Source organism: Stigmatopora argus, chromosome 4, assembly GCF_051989625.1.
Source record: "Stigmatopora argus isolate UIUO_Sarg chromosome 4, RoL_Sarg_1.0, whole genome shotgun sequence".
In the NCBI taxonomy this organism is placed as follows: Eukaryota; Metazoa; Chordata; class Actinopteri; order Syngnathiformes; family Syngnathidae; genus Stigmatopora; species Stigmatopora argus.
Genome location: NC_135390.1, coordinates 3,888,600 through 3,905,964, shown reverse-complemented (window position 1 = coordinate 3,905,964; position 17,365 = coordinate 3,888,600). Strand labels below are relative to the sequence as shown.

Here is a 17,365-nt window from a genome sequence, read left to right as displayed (position 1 = left end):
CATTGACGTCCATCGCTGTCTTTTCCCGAGGAAATCACCCCCCTGGCCTGGTTGTAATGTCTCAAAAGCTCCAGTATTTGTATTGAGTCAATAAATGCTGCTAGGAAGTGGATTTTAGTGCATTTTTTGTCATTTCACGTATGGACGTATCGACGTTCATCGCTGTCTTTTTACCGGGGAAATGATACTCCGGGCCCGGTTCTGATCTCTAAAAAGCTCCAGTATTTGTATTTAATCAATAAATGCTGTTTTCGGCTGGATTTTACCCCATTTTCGGGCAATGTTTGCCCGTACGCCATTGACATTCATCGCTGTCTTTTCCCAGGAAAATCCCCCCCATACCCCCCCATCCCCCCCGCCCCCCGCCTGGTTTTAATGTGTGAAAAGCTCCAGTATTTGTATTTAATCATGAAACGCTGTTAGGAAGTGGATTTTACACCATTTTTGTGCATTGATTTATTGATTAATTGTTATGTGTCGCAGCTCTAGCTGCAGTAGAGGTCTACGAGAAAATGCACCGACCGCCACTGATATATATATATATATATATATATGGACCAAAACATTAATAAATTATAATTGTACAGATTTGTGGATCATCTAGCCCAGATTCAAAGTTGAAATGAAGGCTGAACCTCAGGCACAAAGCAGCATTTTCCTAAATGTATGCCTAAGCTCAGTGCTGCGGAAGGCATAGATTGCGGGATCAATAAGCGCATGGCTCATAAGCAGAATTACATGTAGCTGGAAGAGTGATCTATAACACTCGCAGTAGGGGTTAGTCGGGCACACTGTCATGATGACAAGGTGAAGGAAAAAAGGTGCCCAACACACGACAAAAGCCCCAAATAAGGTAGTGAGTGTTAGGGCTCCTCTCATACTGCTACCCAATGACCTCAGGCGAGTTTTTTCAACACCACCTGAGTTGAGACTGCCAATCTTCTTAGCATGGATACGTGCCAACATGAACATGTAAGCATACAGGAAGCAGATGGTGACAAAGGCGATGATAAAAAGAGCAACAAAGCACATCATGATGAACTTGAAGTCAAAGAAGTTCACCATGAAAATAGCTGAAATCCCACATATTGTCCAGATGATGCCTAAACTGGTACCAGTGCGACGCATTGTCATGATGTTGTGGTATCTAAGCGCATGGAATATAGAGACGAATCTGCAACAAAAGGCATAAAATCATTATTTTACGACTGCTACTACAATACTGATACCTGTGGTTAAAATCTAATATTAATACATATCAGATATATCCTCAATTGAATCATTGACTCATTCCAAAATATAAAGCAACAGTAATCATGGCCATGTGATAAATGGTTACTCAAAGAATATAAATACCCAAATCAGGAATTTCTTGGAACTATAAGTGTTAAAGCGTAATATCAAGAATAGTTCAATAGTCCAAGGTGCTGACATTTTGCAAAGAAGTCAAAGTATAATATACCCAAGTTTCTTTTGTGCCAGTACATACTTGTTACACACTTTTGCATATCAATGACCAATATTCTGTTTGTGCACAAAGTTACCAATATTAGCAAGCATTGTTAGCTCGTAGCATGTATACGTCTCAAACAGATGTCGCTCATCTGATCTCATTTTCTGAACTGTGTCATCCTCATTAGGGTCGCGGGGGGTGCTGGAGCCTATCCCAGCTGATTCCGGGCCAGAGGCGGGGGACACCCTGAATCAGTAGCCTCTAACAAATTCCGAATTACAAGGATTGTATCTGCTTATTAGACAGTCTACTGGTGATAACATTGATGTCCAGGATGATGCAAATTATGAAAATGAGTTGAATGAGAATGATTTTGTTCTTCCTTTTTCAGGCCAGATATGCAAGTAAGGTGAATTCTGGTAAAGATAGAGACAACGGACTTCCCCCAAGTGTATTTGTATTTGTCATAAATTAAAAAAATGATTATGGGATTGCGTACACATATATAATATTAGGGGGGAATGTTTGGTTTATCATTATTATAGATGTGTATCAATATTATTATATTATATGTGTAATAACTTTGCAGGTTATATAACTGTTAATATATCCATAACAGCAATAGACGGTGGAGCCCAGATTTAACACACGTGTAGCTCTTCATTGTTAAACTCCAACAACACACACACACACAAACCGGACACACAACACTACTACGTCCGGGTTACGCTGTGCTACCCCACGGCTCCAGGTGGCGTGGTTAAACACACTTCCATAACCCGAGGCAACTATCATTATCAATATATTACACTCCTCCCCCTTTAACTATGAAATTCCTATTTAGACTTAGCACTCAACTCCAACAATTATCTTTGCCTCATTAACTTTTTATAATTTTACTTCTCAACTTGTAACTAAATTATTACTGCTAACACAACCATTAGACTCAATATTCCAGTCTTTGACATTTCAATCTCAGGAACTCTTTTCACATTTTTGTATGAACAGGAACTCTTTTATTTTAGGAACGACGTTCCTCACAACTGACCGATCACAAATTCAGTCGCTTCGGAGGTGCTCTATCTCTCACTGGGTACCTGCGCCCACACACCTCTGGGGAACTGACTGCTCGGTTGTCAGGTGTAACTGTCTTGTCACAGGCCACTGAGCCTGGCGAAGATGTTACACGTGTCTCTTCAGGTGAGTACGGGCTACCACCTACTGCTCCAGGTGTGCCTTTCCCCCCCACATCTGCGTGAACCACCACAGGGTACTTGTTTGTGATGTCCAGCTGCTCATCCGGAAGCTCCAATGTCTCTGGTCTGGACGGTTGGTTGTACAGCAGATGATCAATGTGGATCGAGCATCGGCTCACACCATTCCACACCAGGTAGGTGACTGGTCCGAGTCTCTTTTCCACTGTTCCTTTTGTCCACCTCTCCTTCCCTCCACGGAAATTCCGGATCAGAACTGAGTCACCCTCAGACAGATGTCTCAGCTTGGAGGTGGTTCTATCATGATAGTGTTTCTGCTTCTCTTGTTTTGCTTCCACCACTCGAGCGAGATCTGGTTTCAGTAAGCTGAACCTGGTCCTGATTTGACGTTTTAAAAACAGTTCCGCTGGTGCACATCCTGTAACAGTGTGCGGTGTACTCCTGTATGCTATCAGGAAGTTAGCTAGCCTGTGCTGCATAGTTATTGTGACCTTTTGTTTCTTCTCCTCGAGTACTTGTTTCAGCAGTGATGCTTTCTGAACTGCTCGCTCTGCCGCTCCATTGGAAGCGGGATGGTAAGCTGGTACCAAAGTTTGTTTTATTCCGTTGCTCAGCAGGAATGTCTTGTACTCCTGCGAAGTGAATTGAGGTCCGTTGTCAGAAACAATCTCCTCAGGAAGCTCGTAGGAAGCAAAAATATTCCGCAACGCCTCAATCATTTTGGCTGCTGTGGTTGTTGCCATGGCGATGACCTCCAGCCATTTTGAATGACTGTCCACTAGTACTAAAAAGTGGTGTTGGTCTTTCTCTGCAAAGTCAATATGTATTCTCTGCCAAACTCTAGTCGGCCATTTCCAGACGTGTAGAGGTGCGGTTGCAGGTAGTTTCCTCACACTCTGACAGGCGTCACATTGTTGTACTGTATGTTCTATGTCACTGTCCAACTGCGGCCACCACAAATAGCTCCTGGCCAAGGCCTTCATCCTGCACCCTCCCGGGTGTCCTAGGTGAAGATCATGCAGTAGTCGCTCTCGGTGTGCTGGTGGAATGATAACTCGAATTCCCCACAATATGCAACCTTGTTCCACCGACAGTTCATTTTTCCTGAAAAAGTATGGTTTCAGTCTCTCGTCCTTGTTTTGACTTGGCCATCCAGACTGAGTCAGCTCCAGTACTTTGCATAGGACTGGGTCCTTGAGAGTGCTCTGTGCAATCTCTGTAGCTTGCACGGGAAGCTCATCTACTACTGAGAAATAGAAGATGCTGTTTTCCTCCGCTGTGTTATCCTTTTCCTTCCCCGGCAGTCTAGATAACGCATCTGCGTTGGCATTTTCTGCTGACGTTCTGTACTCTATACTGTAGTCATAAGCCATCAGTCTCAGCGCCCAGCGCTGCATTCGCAGAGCAGCTAAAGTGGGAATTTCAGACTTGGGTCCCAAAATAGCAAGAAGGGGCTTGTGGTCAGTTATTAAACTGAACTTTCGGCCATATAAATATTTATGAAATTTAGTCACGCCAAAAATTATGGCCAAAGCCTCTTTCTCTATCTGACTATATTTGCTTTCTGCCTCTGTCAATGTACGCGATGCAAATGCGATCGGTTTCTCATCTCCATTTTCCATTATGTGAGATATGACAGCCCCGATTCCATAAGGGGATGCATCGGAAGCTAATCTCAGGGGTTTCTTGGTGTCATAGTGCACTACTACTGAGCTTTTTACTAACTGTTCTTTTGCATCTTTGAATGCTGCTGCACATTTAGTAGTCCATTGCCAATCAACTTCCTTCTTCAGTAGTTGATGTAGCGGCTGCAGCACCGTCGACAGGTCTTTCATGAACCGACCATAATAGTTTAATAGTCCTAGAAAAGACCGTAGCTCTGTGACGTTTGTAGGCTGGGGTGCATTAACGATGGCTGCCACTTTTGTCGCAGTGGGGTGCAGTCCCTCCTTATCTATCAGATGCCCCAGGTATTCTACTTTCTCCTGCATGAAATCACATTTTGCTCTTTTCACTCTTACCCCGTAGCTCTCCAGGCGGCTCAGTACCTCCTCCAGATTCCTCAGGTGTTCAGCTCTTGTCTTTCCTGTGACCAAAATGTCGTCTAAAAAACAGGTGACATGCTCCAAGCCTTGGAGTATCTGGTCCATCACATTCTGAAATATGGAAGGAGCACTGGACACTCCGTATGAAAGTCTATGATACACATACAGTCCTTTGTGAGTATTTATTGTCAAATACTTTTCTGAGTCTTTTCCTAACTCCAGCTGTTGGTAAGCCTGTGACAAGTCTAACTTGCTGAAAAGAATGCCTCCAGCTAGGGTGGCAAAAAGGTCTTCAACGTTTGGTAGTGGATAGGTCTCCTCTTCCACACTTTGATTTACTGTGACCTTATAGTCTCCACAGATACGAATTGACTTGTCTGCTTTGGGTACCACTACTATGGGCGCGGCCCACTGACTATGTTCTTTCTTTGAGATAATGCCAGCTTTCTCTAGGCGATTTAACTCAGTCTCAACTGCATTCTTTAATGCATATGGCACTGGTCTGGCCTTCCTGAAGATCGGTTTGGTATTTGGCTTTACTGTAATGTTGGCCTTAAAATTTCAAATAGTGCCCAACTCCTCAGCAAACACTGCTTTGTGTCTCTGCAACACTGTATCCACATCTGCGTCGTTACCGCCCCTTGCTGGTATAACTGAGAAGATGCGTGCCCAGTCCAGTTTGAAGTTTTTGAGCCAGTTACGGCCAAGTAGGGCTGGTCTGTCACCTTTTACGATCACTAATGGTAGCTTCCCACCCTGGGTCCCATATTTTACCTTGGCCGTCACTTGTCCCATCAAAGGAATGTTCTCTCCGGAAAAAGTACACAGCTGCACTTTACTTACTTCCAAAGGCAGATGAGAGAGGTGCTTCTTATACACTATTTCTGAAACAAGTGTTACAGCCGCCCCTGTGTCCAGTTGCATCTCTAGAGGAGTTCCTTCTACTATGACCTGTACTGTCATTTCCTTCTTCCAATTCCAGACAGCATTTGTGGGATACACGGCATTCAAGCGATATGACTCCCACAGTTCATCATCCGCACTTCCTGTTGTCTCATTTTGATTTCCTTTTACATACTGTGTGTGTCCTTGCCAATTTTTAGTTTTACACATCCTTGCTATGTGTCCTACTTTTGAACACTTGTAACATGTCTCTCCTTTATACCTGCATTCCTGAGGGGCGTGGTTGCTCAGTCCACATCTGTAACAGGGTTGGTGATTCTCTTTTCTCTGTGGTCTGAATTTTCCAATTGTGGTTTTACTTTTCCAATCGCTGGTGGCTGGTTGGTATTTCCACGCACTTTTGCTTGTCTTTTCCTGGTCAATCTTATTTAATGTGGCAGGTTCTTCCATTTTGCTAGCGAACTCCAACGTACTCTTTGATGCCATCTCCATGGACAACGACAGTTCACATGTTTTTTTAAATGTTAGATCTTGCTCCGTGAGTAATCTTCTCTGAATAGCTTCCACTCTCAATCCACAAACAAATCTGTCTCTCATTGCTTCGTCCAAATGGAGACCAAATTCGCAGTGGCTGGATAGCTGCTTCAACGCCACGATATAATCCGACACAGACTCGTTCTCTCTCTGATTCCTCTTTTGAAACTTGAATCGCTCCGCGATCACCAGCGGTTTCGGGTTGTAATGAGATGCTAATCTTCCACTTAGCACCTCATATGAGAGGCTACTAGGCTTCTCTGGTATGCAAAGGCCCTTCAACAGTCCGTAGGCCTCTGCACCTATTATAGACAGGAACACGTTGGTTTTTTTACCTTCCTCCACTTCGTTGATGATCATCCATTGCTCAAAACGTTCCAAATAAGATTCAAAATCTTCTTTAAGTGCCTCGTATTCGCCGAGATTTCCCAGGAATCTGGCCATGATGCAGCGCCGCCGTTAGCTTAGCACTCTTGCTAATGCTAGTCTGCAAAGTCACGTTACCTCCTTGTAACACCTTAATCTCCTCGTCCGAAACTTTTAATCCCTACCGCTGGAAAGGGATCCCATCCTCGTTGCCACTGTAATAACTTTGCAGGTTATATAACTGTTAATATATCCATAACAGCAATAGACGGCAGAGCCCAGATTTAACACACGTGTAGCTCTTTATTGTTAAACTCCAACAACACACACACACACACAAACCGGACACACAACACTACTACGTCCGGGTTACGCTGTGCTACCCCACGGCTCCAGGTGGCGTGGTTAAACACACTTCCATAACCCGAGGCAACTATCATTATCAATATATTACAATATGTACTTGCAAAGATGTGAGTTATTGACATTAATACAAAGGGCATTTTAATGCATCTCTTGCAAAAGTAAGGACTGTGGTTCGCATCAAGAGGACTGGGAATGGCCTTGGGCAGGATGCGTTCACGACAAGAACTGTGGACTGTTTTCGGCTTGGGCAGGAAGAGTCCACAACAAGCGCCCTTGGGAACTGTGGACTGTTTTGGCTTCGCAGGACGGGTCCACAACAGGCGCTCTTGGGAAGATTCGAGAGACCTACAATTGTTTTGATGACTGTGATAAATTGTTATGAGACTCTAAAGATGTTTAGACTTCTGTGGGGCATGGCGTTAAAATCTTATGAATAAATTAGCAAGAGAGACCTCGAGTAGTTAGAATTATCCTGACCGGAGTCCCGGATGGATGTATTCTCTTGTTGCAAGAATTAAACAAATATATGACTTCAGATGCCTCTTTTATTGTGGATTTGGATATACCTAAGGATTATTCCAACACCAGCTAATCGCAGGGCACAAGGAGACGGACAACCATTCACCCTCACACTGATTCCTAGGGGCAATTTAGAGTGTCCAATCAGCCTACCATGCATGTTTTTGGAATGTGGGAGGAAAGCGGAGTACCCAGAGGAAACCCACCCAGGCCCGGGGAGAACATGCAAACTCCACACAGGTGGACCAACCTGGACTTGAACCCAGGACCCCAGAACTGTGAGGCCGATGTGCTACGATACCTTTTCACTTTCAATTTGTTCTTTTGGTACCCGGACATTTCGTCGACAGACACTTCGTCGCCGGACGCTTCGTCCCCGGACAGTTCGTTGAACGGACGCTTCATCGCCGGACACTTTGTCAACCGGACACTTTGTCAACCGGACACTTCGTCAACAGACAATTCGTCGCCAAACAGTTCGCCTAACCTTAACCACTAACCTTAACCACTATTAAAGAAGACAAAGGAAATTCAAATATTCTTTATTAAAGAAAATAAAACAGCAAAAACTCGCTCGACAACACAAACATTAACATTTGGGCGTGTGCGTACTAAATGGGCTCGTCTCTAAACACACTACGCACGAAAGGGTTCCACGGGGAGCACTGAGTGACTCCACTAAATTACTATTAACTGTTTGGTTTTTAATCACGAATTGATGTGGCTACGATTCTGACAGGATGCTGATATTTGTTATGAAGTATGCCAAAAATACTGCATCTCTGACTTTGTTATAGACGCACACGTTTGATTTTAAATCAAGCAATCTATTGTCCTTTCAAAGAACAAATTCTATTGACTCTATTAATAGGAGCGAATGGGCCTGTTCTTAAAATGGCCGACAAGCGACGACGTCTAGCTCCGTTGCCTCACAATCTAGTCTGTATACACGATACCTATGGGAATACCAAGCAAAAAAAAGAAGAAAGACGACGAATAATATGTGAATTTCCTTTGTCTTCTTTTTAATATATTTTTTAATAAAATAATTTTATTTATTGCCTTTTATTTCAAAAATGGAGCGCTCAATGTAGGAACCGTTTCGTGTATAGTGTGTTTAGAGACGAGCCCATTTAGTACTCACACGCCCAAATGTTAATGTGTTTGTTTTGTCGTGCAAGTTTTTGCTGTTTTATTTTCTTTAATAAGGAACATGTGAATTTCCTTTGTCTTCTTTAACAGTGGTTAAGGTTAGGCGAACTGTCTGGCGACGAAGTGTCCGGTGACGAATAGTCCGTCGACGAATAGTCCGTCGACGAAGTGTCCGGTCGACGAACTGTCCGGCGACGGAGCGTCCGTCGACGAAGTGTCCGGTCACGGTTCTTTTACAACTGTAATCAGTTAATTGCAGTCTGGTGCTGCTTCTTCCAGCAGACCTCATTGGCCTAACTGTCTGCACTGTTTCCACAGGGAGGAAAACCCACACCTACTTGGCCCTTTGCGGAATCGGTTTGACACCTGTGTTCTAGGAGAACTTTTGCATATGGCATTATTTTTTTCCTCCTTTATCAGTCTCCACTGTTGGAATGAATCTGCGATGCATGGCTTTGTTCTATTTCTGAATTGGTAATGACCCGTTTGACGGTCAAAACGATCTTTTTGCTTTTTTGGTACACAACATCATTAATTCAGACTGTGAACATGGTATCAAACTATAATTCACATAGCCTACAGAGTTGTAGCATCCTGGACAAAGGCAAAGAACTGATCTACTACTGAACTTTCCTCATAGAACATGTTTCTTCGATGTCTATTTAAAAAATAAGGGCATTAAATGAGTAAATGGAGTAAAAAAATCTCACATATTGTTTGTTCAATAGACATAGAAACTGAAGAAGGCTTTATCTCAGTCTCAGATGAAGAGAAGAAAGACAGACATTTCGCAAAAGTACAAAAAGTATAAAGTTTGTGCCTATTTTCTTTATTAAAAATTAATATGATTACCTGTTTCAAGTCAGCGTTTACGTGCTTCACATATGCGCTCACTTAACTACTTAATGTTTCTCAAGCTTGCAAGTGTTGTCATTTTGCTTAAACATTATTTTCAATATTAATACCAACCATCTTTCAAATGAAGGTCATTTGCACTAGGCAACAGCAATACCATTCATTAATTTTCCATACCGCTTATCCTTACAAGGGTTGCGGGGGGAGCTGAAGCATATCCCAGCTGACTTCAGGCCCCAGGCGGGGGACACCCTGAATTGGTGGCCACGCACAAGGAGACAGACAACCATTCATGCTCACACTCAAACCTAGGGGCAATTTAGAGTGTTCAACCAGCCTAGCATGCATGTTTTTGGGATGTGGGAGGAAACCGGAGTACCTGGAGAAAACCCACTCAAGTACATGCAAACTCCACACAGTGAGGACTGACCTGCGATCGAACCCTCCACCCCAGAACTGTGAAGCTGACGAGGTAATGTCTCGGCCGCCGGACTGCGCCCAACAATCCCATATTTACAAATATTAAAAGGTTGGCAACAATTTGATTCAATTCAAGGGCTTGTGTTTAATTTAGACATTTAGCATATTAAGTTAGATTTTTCACCTGCAGCGATAACAAATTAATGTAGACGTTTTTCACAATTGTGTTGCTTTATAGATTTGAATGAAAACCAGTTTTTTTTCAAAATGCCATATCTAAAAGAAGACGTTAATGACGTCATGCTGAAACACATAATTTAACCATTAAGGGTTGTGCTTATTATGGCATCAGTGTACATACCGGTCCACAGCAATGGCCAGGAAGCTGAAAATTGAGCCCACAAAAGACATACAAAGCAGTGAGTCTATCACATCGTCAAGTTTGGTCTCAGAGAAACCTTTTTTCTCCAGATGTCCTACATTCACAAATACAAGTAGGATGTTCTCACAGGTCTTGGTAATGCTGGCTACAGTGTTGAAGCCTGCCAGGCTACACATGAAGTAGTACATGGGGGAATGGAGGTTTCTGTTCAATATGACAGCTACCACAACTAAGAGATTCTCCATCAGACTGAATAAACCGATCGTGAAGAAGACATAGAAAGGAACCCTCAACTCTGGGCAGTCCGATGTGTTCATTGTGGTGTTCATGGGCTCTTTGCCAAGTGTCTGAGACTGGAAATAAAAACAGACAAATACCTATCTTGTCCTGTGACTGGTGTGTTTTTGGTTGGTTAGTCTTTCAGCAAACAAAAAAAGCCTTGTTGAAGTCTTTGGTGACAAAATATTTCTGTAGTTTTTAGCTTAGTGAACAATTTAGGATGGTTGGGCTCGTCAAACCCTCCTCAGGGAATGAAAGCTACCGAAAAATTATGAAAAATCAGAGAACCCACAAATTTAGTGCGTGAATCAGTCTCGGTCCACGTGGCACTTATCACAAGATGTATGCCCTTCAAATCGTTTTCTTGTGATCCTGTGTTTTTGATGAGGACTGTGTTCCCTGGCTGGATGTTTGATTCCGCAAGATTAAGTGTGACATTGGATGTTCCAAAACGTCTCCTCTGCCGTCACCTGCAGAAAGATAAATGTGTTCAGAAAAGACAGCACCTTACAAATGTACATTCATCCATGTCTTTCCCAAAGGACTAAGCAAGGATCAGTGTAGACCAGGGGTGCTCACACTTCTTTTACTCGTGGATCTACTTTTCAAGAACCAAACCTCCCACGAGTTATACGTCTTTTTCCCGGATCAGTGACGAAGCTTAACTGTCATGTATGTTGATATACTAAAGAATTACCAAGTCAAAATGATCTACGCATTCTACTCAGATATTTATTAACAAGTAAATTGAGGATTCTTACAATTTATAGTGATGTATCTTGCACAACCACACGTAAAATTTAACTTTATTTTATATAACGTTGCATGTGTGTGCGTGCGTGTTGACACACCGATACAACAGTTAAAAGAGAGCTTTGCTGCTGCTCTTAACACGTTCAAATTCATTCGGCATGACTTGGTGGGATGCGGCATGGTTGCTTGGCACTGAGTTCGGAGGTAGACAACTGGGACGGCTCCTATTTTTTTGAGTCGCCGTTGAAAATGCCTCCTAAATATTGATGTTCCTTTATATGCTAACACGCACTTGGGGCATAAATGAATCTACACTGTGGTGTTTTTTTTGGACTTAATTCAGGTGGTTGGAACCATGTTAATGGCCTCGGGAAGTGAACGCTTGGCTACCGGCGTGCACGCGCCGCTGTTCACCGCCCGAAGCTCGCATCTTCCAAGGCGCAGAACTGCAAATTCTCGTGTGAACTAAGACACCCCACCTCTGAATGCAAGGAATAAAAGAATGAACTAGCGTTATAAGGGATTAGCGCCGTAGATACGGTCGTGAAGCTGGAATGACACTATGATGTCAACACACCGCATGGGGCCACTCAGAAGGGAACTGATGACAACGTGGGGGCGGCCATTGAAATTGGTAATCGTCTTGACTGTGTCAAGACAACGACAACAGCAATATTTGAACAGTAATACGTTGAGATACAAGCTCAATGCGTTCCGGGACCGAGCTTGTATGTTGATTTACTCATATGTCAAATCAACTTTTCCCATAGAAATGAACTAAATACAATTTAATTCGTTCCCACCCTCTGAAAAAAAACACCAAAAACAGGATATTGGAATGGAAAAACATTTTTATTTGTTTTATTCACCATCTACTTACAGAGTAAACTAATAACTATCTAGTTTTTATGATGTTGAATACTAAAAAGAGACATTATTCAGTACAATGCGGAGTATGGGAGTTGAGACCTGTTTTTTTAATTATTTAAATCAAGCGGAGAAGAACTATTTTTCCTGAGTGCAGTACTTAAAGTATTTACATATTTTAATTCATAGATTATATGTATATATTAATACTTAACAGTCTTTTCATCTGCAAGTAACTGTGATATTTAATAAATCCACTTCTTGATAATTGTACTTGTGTTTTTGTATCGGCGTGAAAACATATACCATATTTTCACACCTATAAAACGCACCGTGTGATAGGGCGCAGTCTCATTTGCGGGTATATTTTCTGTTTTTGTCAATACATTGGACGCCTAGTCCGATAAGGCGCTAACATGACACTAGGCTAGCGTATGTTATGCTAGCCGCTAGCGTGTTCTTTTTAGAGACGGCACGAGCAAAACTAAGTTTGATAATGCTTTATTGAGGTCAAAGGTACACCCTGATATAAAGAGTTCGGCGTTTAACATGCTAGGCTCTACTGTCAGTCAGAGTTTTGTATTCTGGGAAAATGAATGCAGCTTTGGCCGACACTTGAGCCCAGTCATCCACAATCCATTGTAACTCGCGACATGCATCACTCCCAAGCCTTTGATTCTCCTCGCTGTTATATCGGCATCGACAATTCATTCCAAATCGTCACGTAACTGCCTGCCCGAACTACAATGTTGGCCATCCGTTGGCAAACTGTTGGCAATCCGTTAGCAAAGCTGTTAAATTGTGTTTGATCCATGGCTTCAGTCCATTTTCCAAGCGTTCACACCCGCATTGTGTTGTCATTCACGCCAGGCATTTCCTCTGTGTAGCTTTGATATGCTGTTTCTTTAAGTATTGAGAGTGTTTTTGAGAGTTAGAAGCGCTGCAGGCACACGGAAGTCAAATGCCTTGCCACTCCCCTGGGATGTTTTGAATGGATTTACCGTAATGCTTGGAATGCGCGGAGAGGCTATTTTTAGGGTGAACGTCTGCTGGGTTGATCGCAATAAGTAGCGTGCCGGCAAGAAAAAACAGTCATGCAAGCGGACAGGGCCATACAAAAATTGAGTTTAGTGCACACACAAAACATACCGACCGATTGGAGAAAACCATTTTAGAGAAAATTTTAGACTTTTAAGTGTGCCCTATAGGTGTGAAAATATGGTAGTATTATATTAGTAATAATAGGGGTGATCCTACTTTGCGGATTTTCAATTATCACGGCCATGTCTGGTCTACATTATCCGCGAAAAACAAGGGATTAGTGTATTGCAATCCTAATAAGCATGCCATATCGTAAATGGGCATCTGATGATCACACCCCTTTCCTGTGGGTTTAAAATGTTTTCAATATAACCCTTCACTGAATATTGCAAACCCTTTTGCCTCGATCTGTAGGATGTTGAATTGTTTTGCTCTAATTATTAAATAAATCGTTTAAAACACTAGTAATATGCCTGCCTGCAATGGCTCTGCCTTTGGAACCACGATGCTTTAGCAACCATAACAAAGGTGGGGCGGACCTTAAGCGAACGGCCAAATAGCAATTACCCCGCCTTTTTAAAGCACAAGACAACATCTCCTGTAAATGGGAGTCCTATGAACACACATTTAGATGGAAACTGTCTGAAGCAACATCGCAACAACAACAACAACAAGATTTATTATTCTAATTTTGCCTTTAGGCAACCAATTAGTGTGGCAAAATCTGCATGCTTACTAAAATGCAATTGTGTGAAACTATAAATTTGTCTTTTGGGGATGCATGCCTGTTGTGTAGGTGGCAGAACAACCAAAACCTGCGTTGGTTCCCTGATTTCTTTTTTCTCTACTCCAAATGACTCTTTGTGATGAGCATATTTAATTGTTCACTTTAATTCTGTAAAATATTAACCGCTGCTAAAGCAAGTTGAAGATTGCTACATAAAATCATGGTATTTTTGTCATGAACTGGCTCGTGATTGTGATGTCATCAGTATTATATTGTTGCAGTCACTGGCAGTCAAAAAATCCAAAAGCTCTAAAATATTGTAATTGTATTGCAATTGTAATGTCTTTATGAAATTTATTTATATTTAACCCCTGGCATCTTCAACTCTGTATTTTTTTAAAGTGATTTTCCGTTTACAATTTTGTTTTTTTATGATTCTTTGTTGAAATCCCCATCTCCATATAAACGAAATGCTCCTCTGTCTTTTTTTTCATTTTAGTTCATGTGCAGGATTCGTACATTTCTAATTTGCTAATAAATTTTACATAACACTAACGCCAGAGGGAGAGACTGCAGAAAAATCGTGTTGTTTAACATGTGAGTAAAAGTAATTAGCAAACTATTATCAACAAAGCAACAAATATCTGTGGTCATTAGTGTAGAATTTATAATTACTCTGGTTGCTTTGAAAAGTGTTCCTGCTGCGTTGTAATGTGTTATGAGTTAGCATGGATAACCTTTCTTCAGCAACACAGAATATTGTATTTGCCATGATGTTTATATATATTATTTGCTGGTGTTTGAAATATTTAATAATAGACACATAAATACACACAATAAATACAGATGTATTACCTCAACTTTTCTGACCAATCATCTCATCGCATCTCGCTTTCTGAACCGCTTTATCCTCACTAGGGTCACGGGGGGTGCTGGAGCCTACCCCAGCTGATTTTGGACCAGAGACGGGGGACACCCTGAATTGGTGGCCAGCCAATTGCAGGGAACAAGGAGACAAACAACCATTCAGGCTTACACTCATACCTAGCGGCAATTTAGAGTGTCCAATCAGCCTACCATGTCTTTGGAATGTGGGAGGAATACCAGAGTACCCAGAGAAAACCCACGCAGGCCCGGGGAGAACATGCAAACTCTACCCCCTCTACCTCCCTCTACCTACTGAGGAGTCTACGGTCCTTTGGAGTGTGCAGGACACTGCTGAGGACTTTTTACGACACTGTGGTGGCATCTACTGTGTTTTATGCAGGGGTCTGTTAGGGATGCGGGAGCACGGAGAGGGACAGGAACAGGCTGAATAAGCTGGTCAGGAGGGCCAGCTCTGTTCTGGGCTGTCCTTTGGACTCTGTGGAGGAAGTGGGAGAGCGGAGGATGCTGACCAGGATGATGTCCATCATGGACAGCACCTCCCACCCCCTGCATGAGTCTGTGGAGTCCCTCCGAAGCTCTTTCAGCAATAGACTGCTGCACCCTCATTGCTGGAAGGAGCATATATATATATATATATATATATATATATATATATATATATATATATATATATATATATATATATATATATATATATATATATATATATATATATATATATATATTTCAGCAACACGATTATTTATTTATATATTTATCCATGTGTTTATTAATTAACTTACTTATTACCTATCTATTTATGTCTAAAACGCCTTTCCTATTTCTGCATCCTCACCCTCTTGCTACTGCGACAACGAAATTTCCCGAATACAGGATGAATAAAGTTATCCAATCCAATCCACACAGGTGGACCGACCTGGATTTGAACCCAGGTCCCCCACTGTGAGGCCAACGCGCTAACCACTCAGCTGCCGGGCTGCCTTCTGACCAATGAACGGATGCTAATAAAGTAGCAATGCTTTCCTTGAATTCAGGCTGAAGATTAAAAAAGAGTCTTCTCTGAGATAATTTTGGAAATAGCAGAGAACATAGGTTTACCATGTTTACTAATTGGAAACAACACTATTTTACCACACATCTAGAGAGGCACATAGAGAGTGAAGACCTTGCTCTAATGAAAAAAGTAATTCTATAAAATGTAACCATGTAACACTCTAAAGAAGTCACAGTAGTATATTCCTGTAAAACTTATAGAGAAAAAGAAACTTGAGTAAAAAAAAGAAAAAAATCAACACCCACTATAATTGTATTGCAATATTTCGATTAAAACATATTTCTTTAAAAGTGAATTACATTAGATTTCATTACTTACTATATTTGATTGAGTAAAAATAAATTCTGAGTTATCAGTTATACATAAAAAATTATATATAAAATTAGCAATTAGATTAAGTTTTGCAACTAAAATGTTAATGGGAAGGTTTAATTACTTTAATTAGATGATGCATTGTTGTAGAAGCCTACCTTTATTCACAAATTTCCAAATGTCTATGAAAAACTCCGCTTTGACAATCCCATCTGTTCTTGTCATATATTGCATAGTTCAGCCTAAGGATGAATCCAGAAAGTGATGAAAAATGAAAGTGAGGGAGTGACGATTTTTCTCATGATGTACGTACACAACTGTTGTTGTAGCCTTGGAGCCCTGTCTGATCAAGGCTGGAACACATTCAGGTTTGTTTGTTTATTGTTTTTTTCCTCCATGTGTTTGCAATCAAATCCTGTATAAATAAACATTTGTGAATGCCAGCTAACTCTGGGTTTTTAGCCACTCACAAAACACATGTATGGTCAGCTTTTCACACTTGAAGCAATTTTCCAACCACACGTATTTGTTGAATGAAGCATGGGGCCTCAGACAGGAAGTTTCGAGATAAAACTCAGGATTTCTTTACTTATACTGCTGTGTTGCCCAAAATCTTAAACAGGATGAGAAAGACAGAAACTGAGTGGATTAATGATTATTTAAACATAAAAATTGACCAACGTGGAAAAAAGAGAATTTGAAGAGCAAAGCAGAACCTTAGTTTTTCTAAAACACAACAAAATAATCTTTTATCAGAACAAGACGGTAGTGGACAGTAATGTGCAGAATGATTTGTTCAACATTGGCAATTTTCACTGATTTCACTTAATTCTATTTTCTTTTTGTGACAAGTTGTACTAATCAGAACAGATTTCATTCAAGAATGAAAATGAATGAATGAATTACAAATTTAATAATAAAGTCAAAAAGTTTATAAAGAAAATTCCACTGTCTGGATTCAAATATTCTCATAAAATGTTCTCATAAAAAAGTTAACTTAAATATATAAATATAAAGTGCAACTGATACAATGTGCATTAAATGACCTGTCGTAAAACTGTATTTATAATAACATTTGTAACATTCGCAGAATTGCATCTCTTTTTGTTTTCTTCCAGTAGCAAAATTCTAAAGTTGATACTGAAAAATGAACAATCAAAATCTCATCTCATCTCATTTTCTGAACCGCATTAGGGTTGCAGGGGGTGCTGGAGCCTAACCCAGCTGAGAGGCAG

The 17,365-nt window shown here is 41.3% G+C and overlaps 1 protein-coding gene across 1 annotated transcript; it reads right to left on the bottom strand.

Annotated features, from left to right (window-relative positions):
- Positions 1-636: 636 nt before the first annotated feature.
- On the bottom strand, positions 637-10,695 carry mc2r (melanocortin 2 receptor). Its single transcript, XM_077599739.1, has 2 exons — positions 10,189-10,695; positions 637-1,174 (listed from the first exon to the last, which is right to left on the bottom strand). The coding sequence occupies exons 1-2, from the start codon at positions 10,536-10,538 to the stop codon at positions 637-639; spliced, it is 888 nt and encodes a 295-aa protein (XP_077455865.1). The 5' UTR covers positions 10,539-10,695.
- Positions 10,696-17,365: the final 6,670 nt, after the last annotated feature.

Bases quoted from the DNA above. Each gene is read 5' to 3' on its own strand.
- mc2r (XM_077599739.1), bottom strand. From the start codon at position 10,538: ATGAACACCACAATGAACACATCGGACTGCCCAGAGTTGAGGGTTCCT. The intron at 1,175-10,188 runs GTATGTACACTG...CTTTTGTTGCAG, and splicing joins CTGGCCATTGCTGTGGACCG to ATTCGTCTCTATATTCCATG.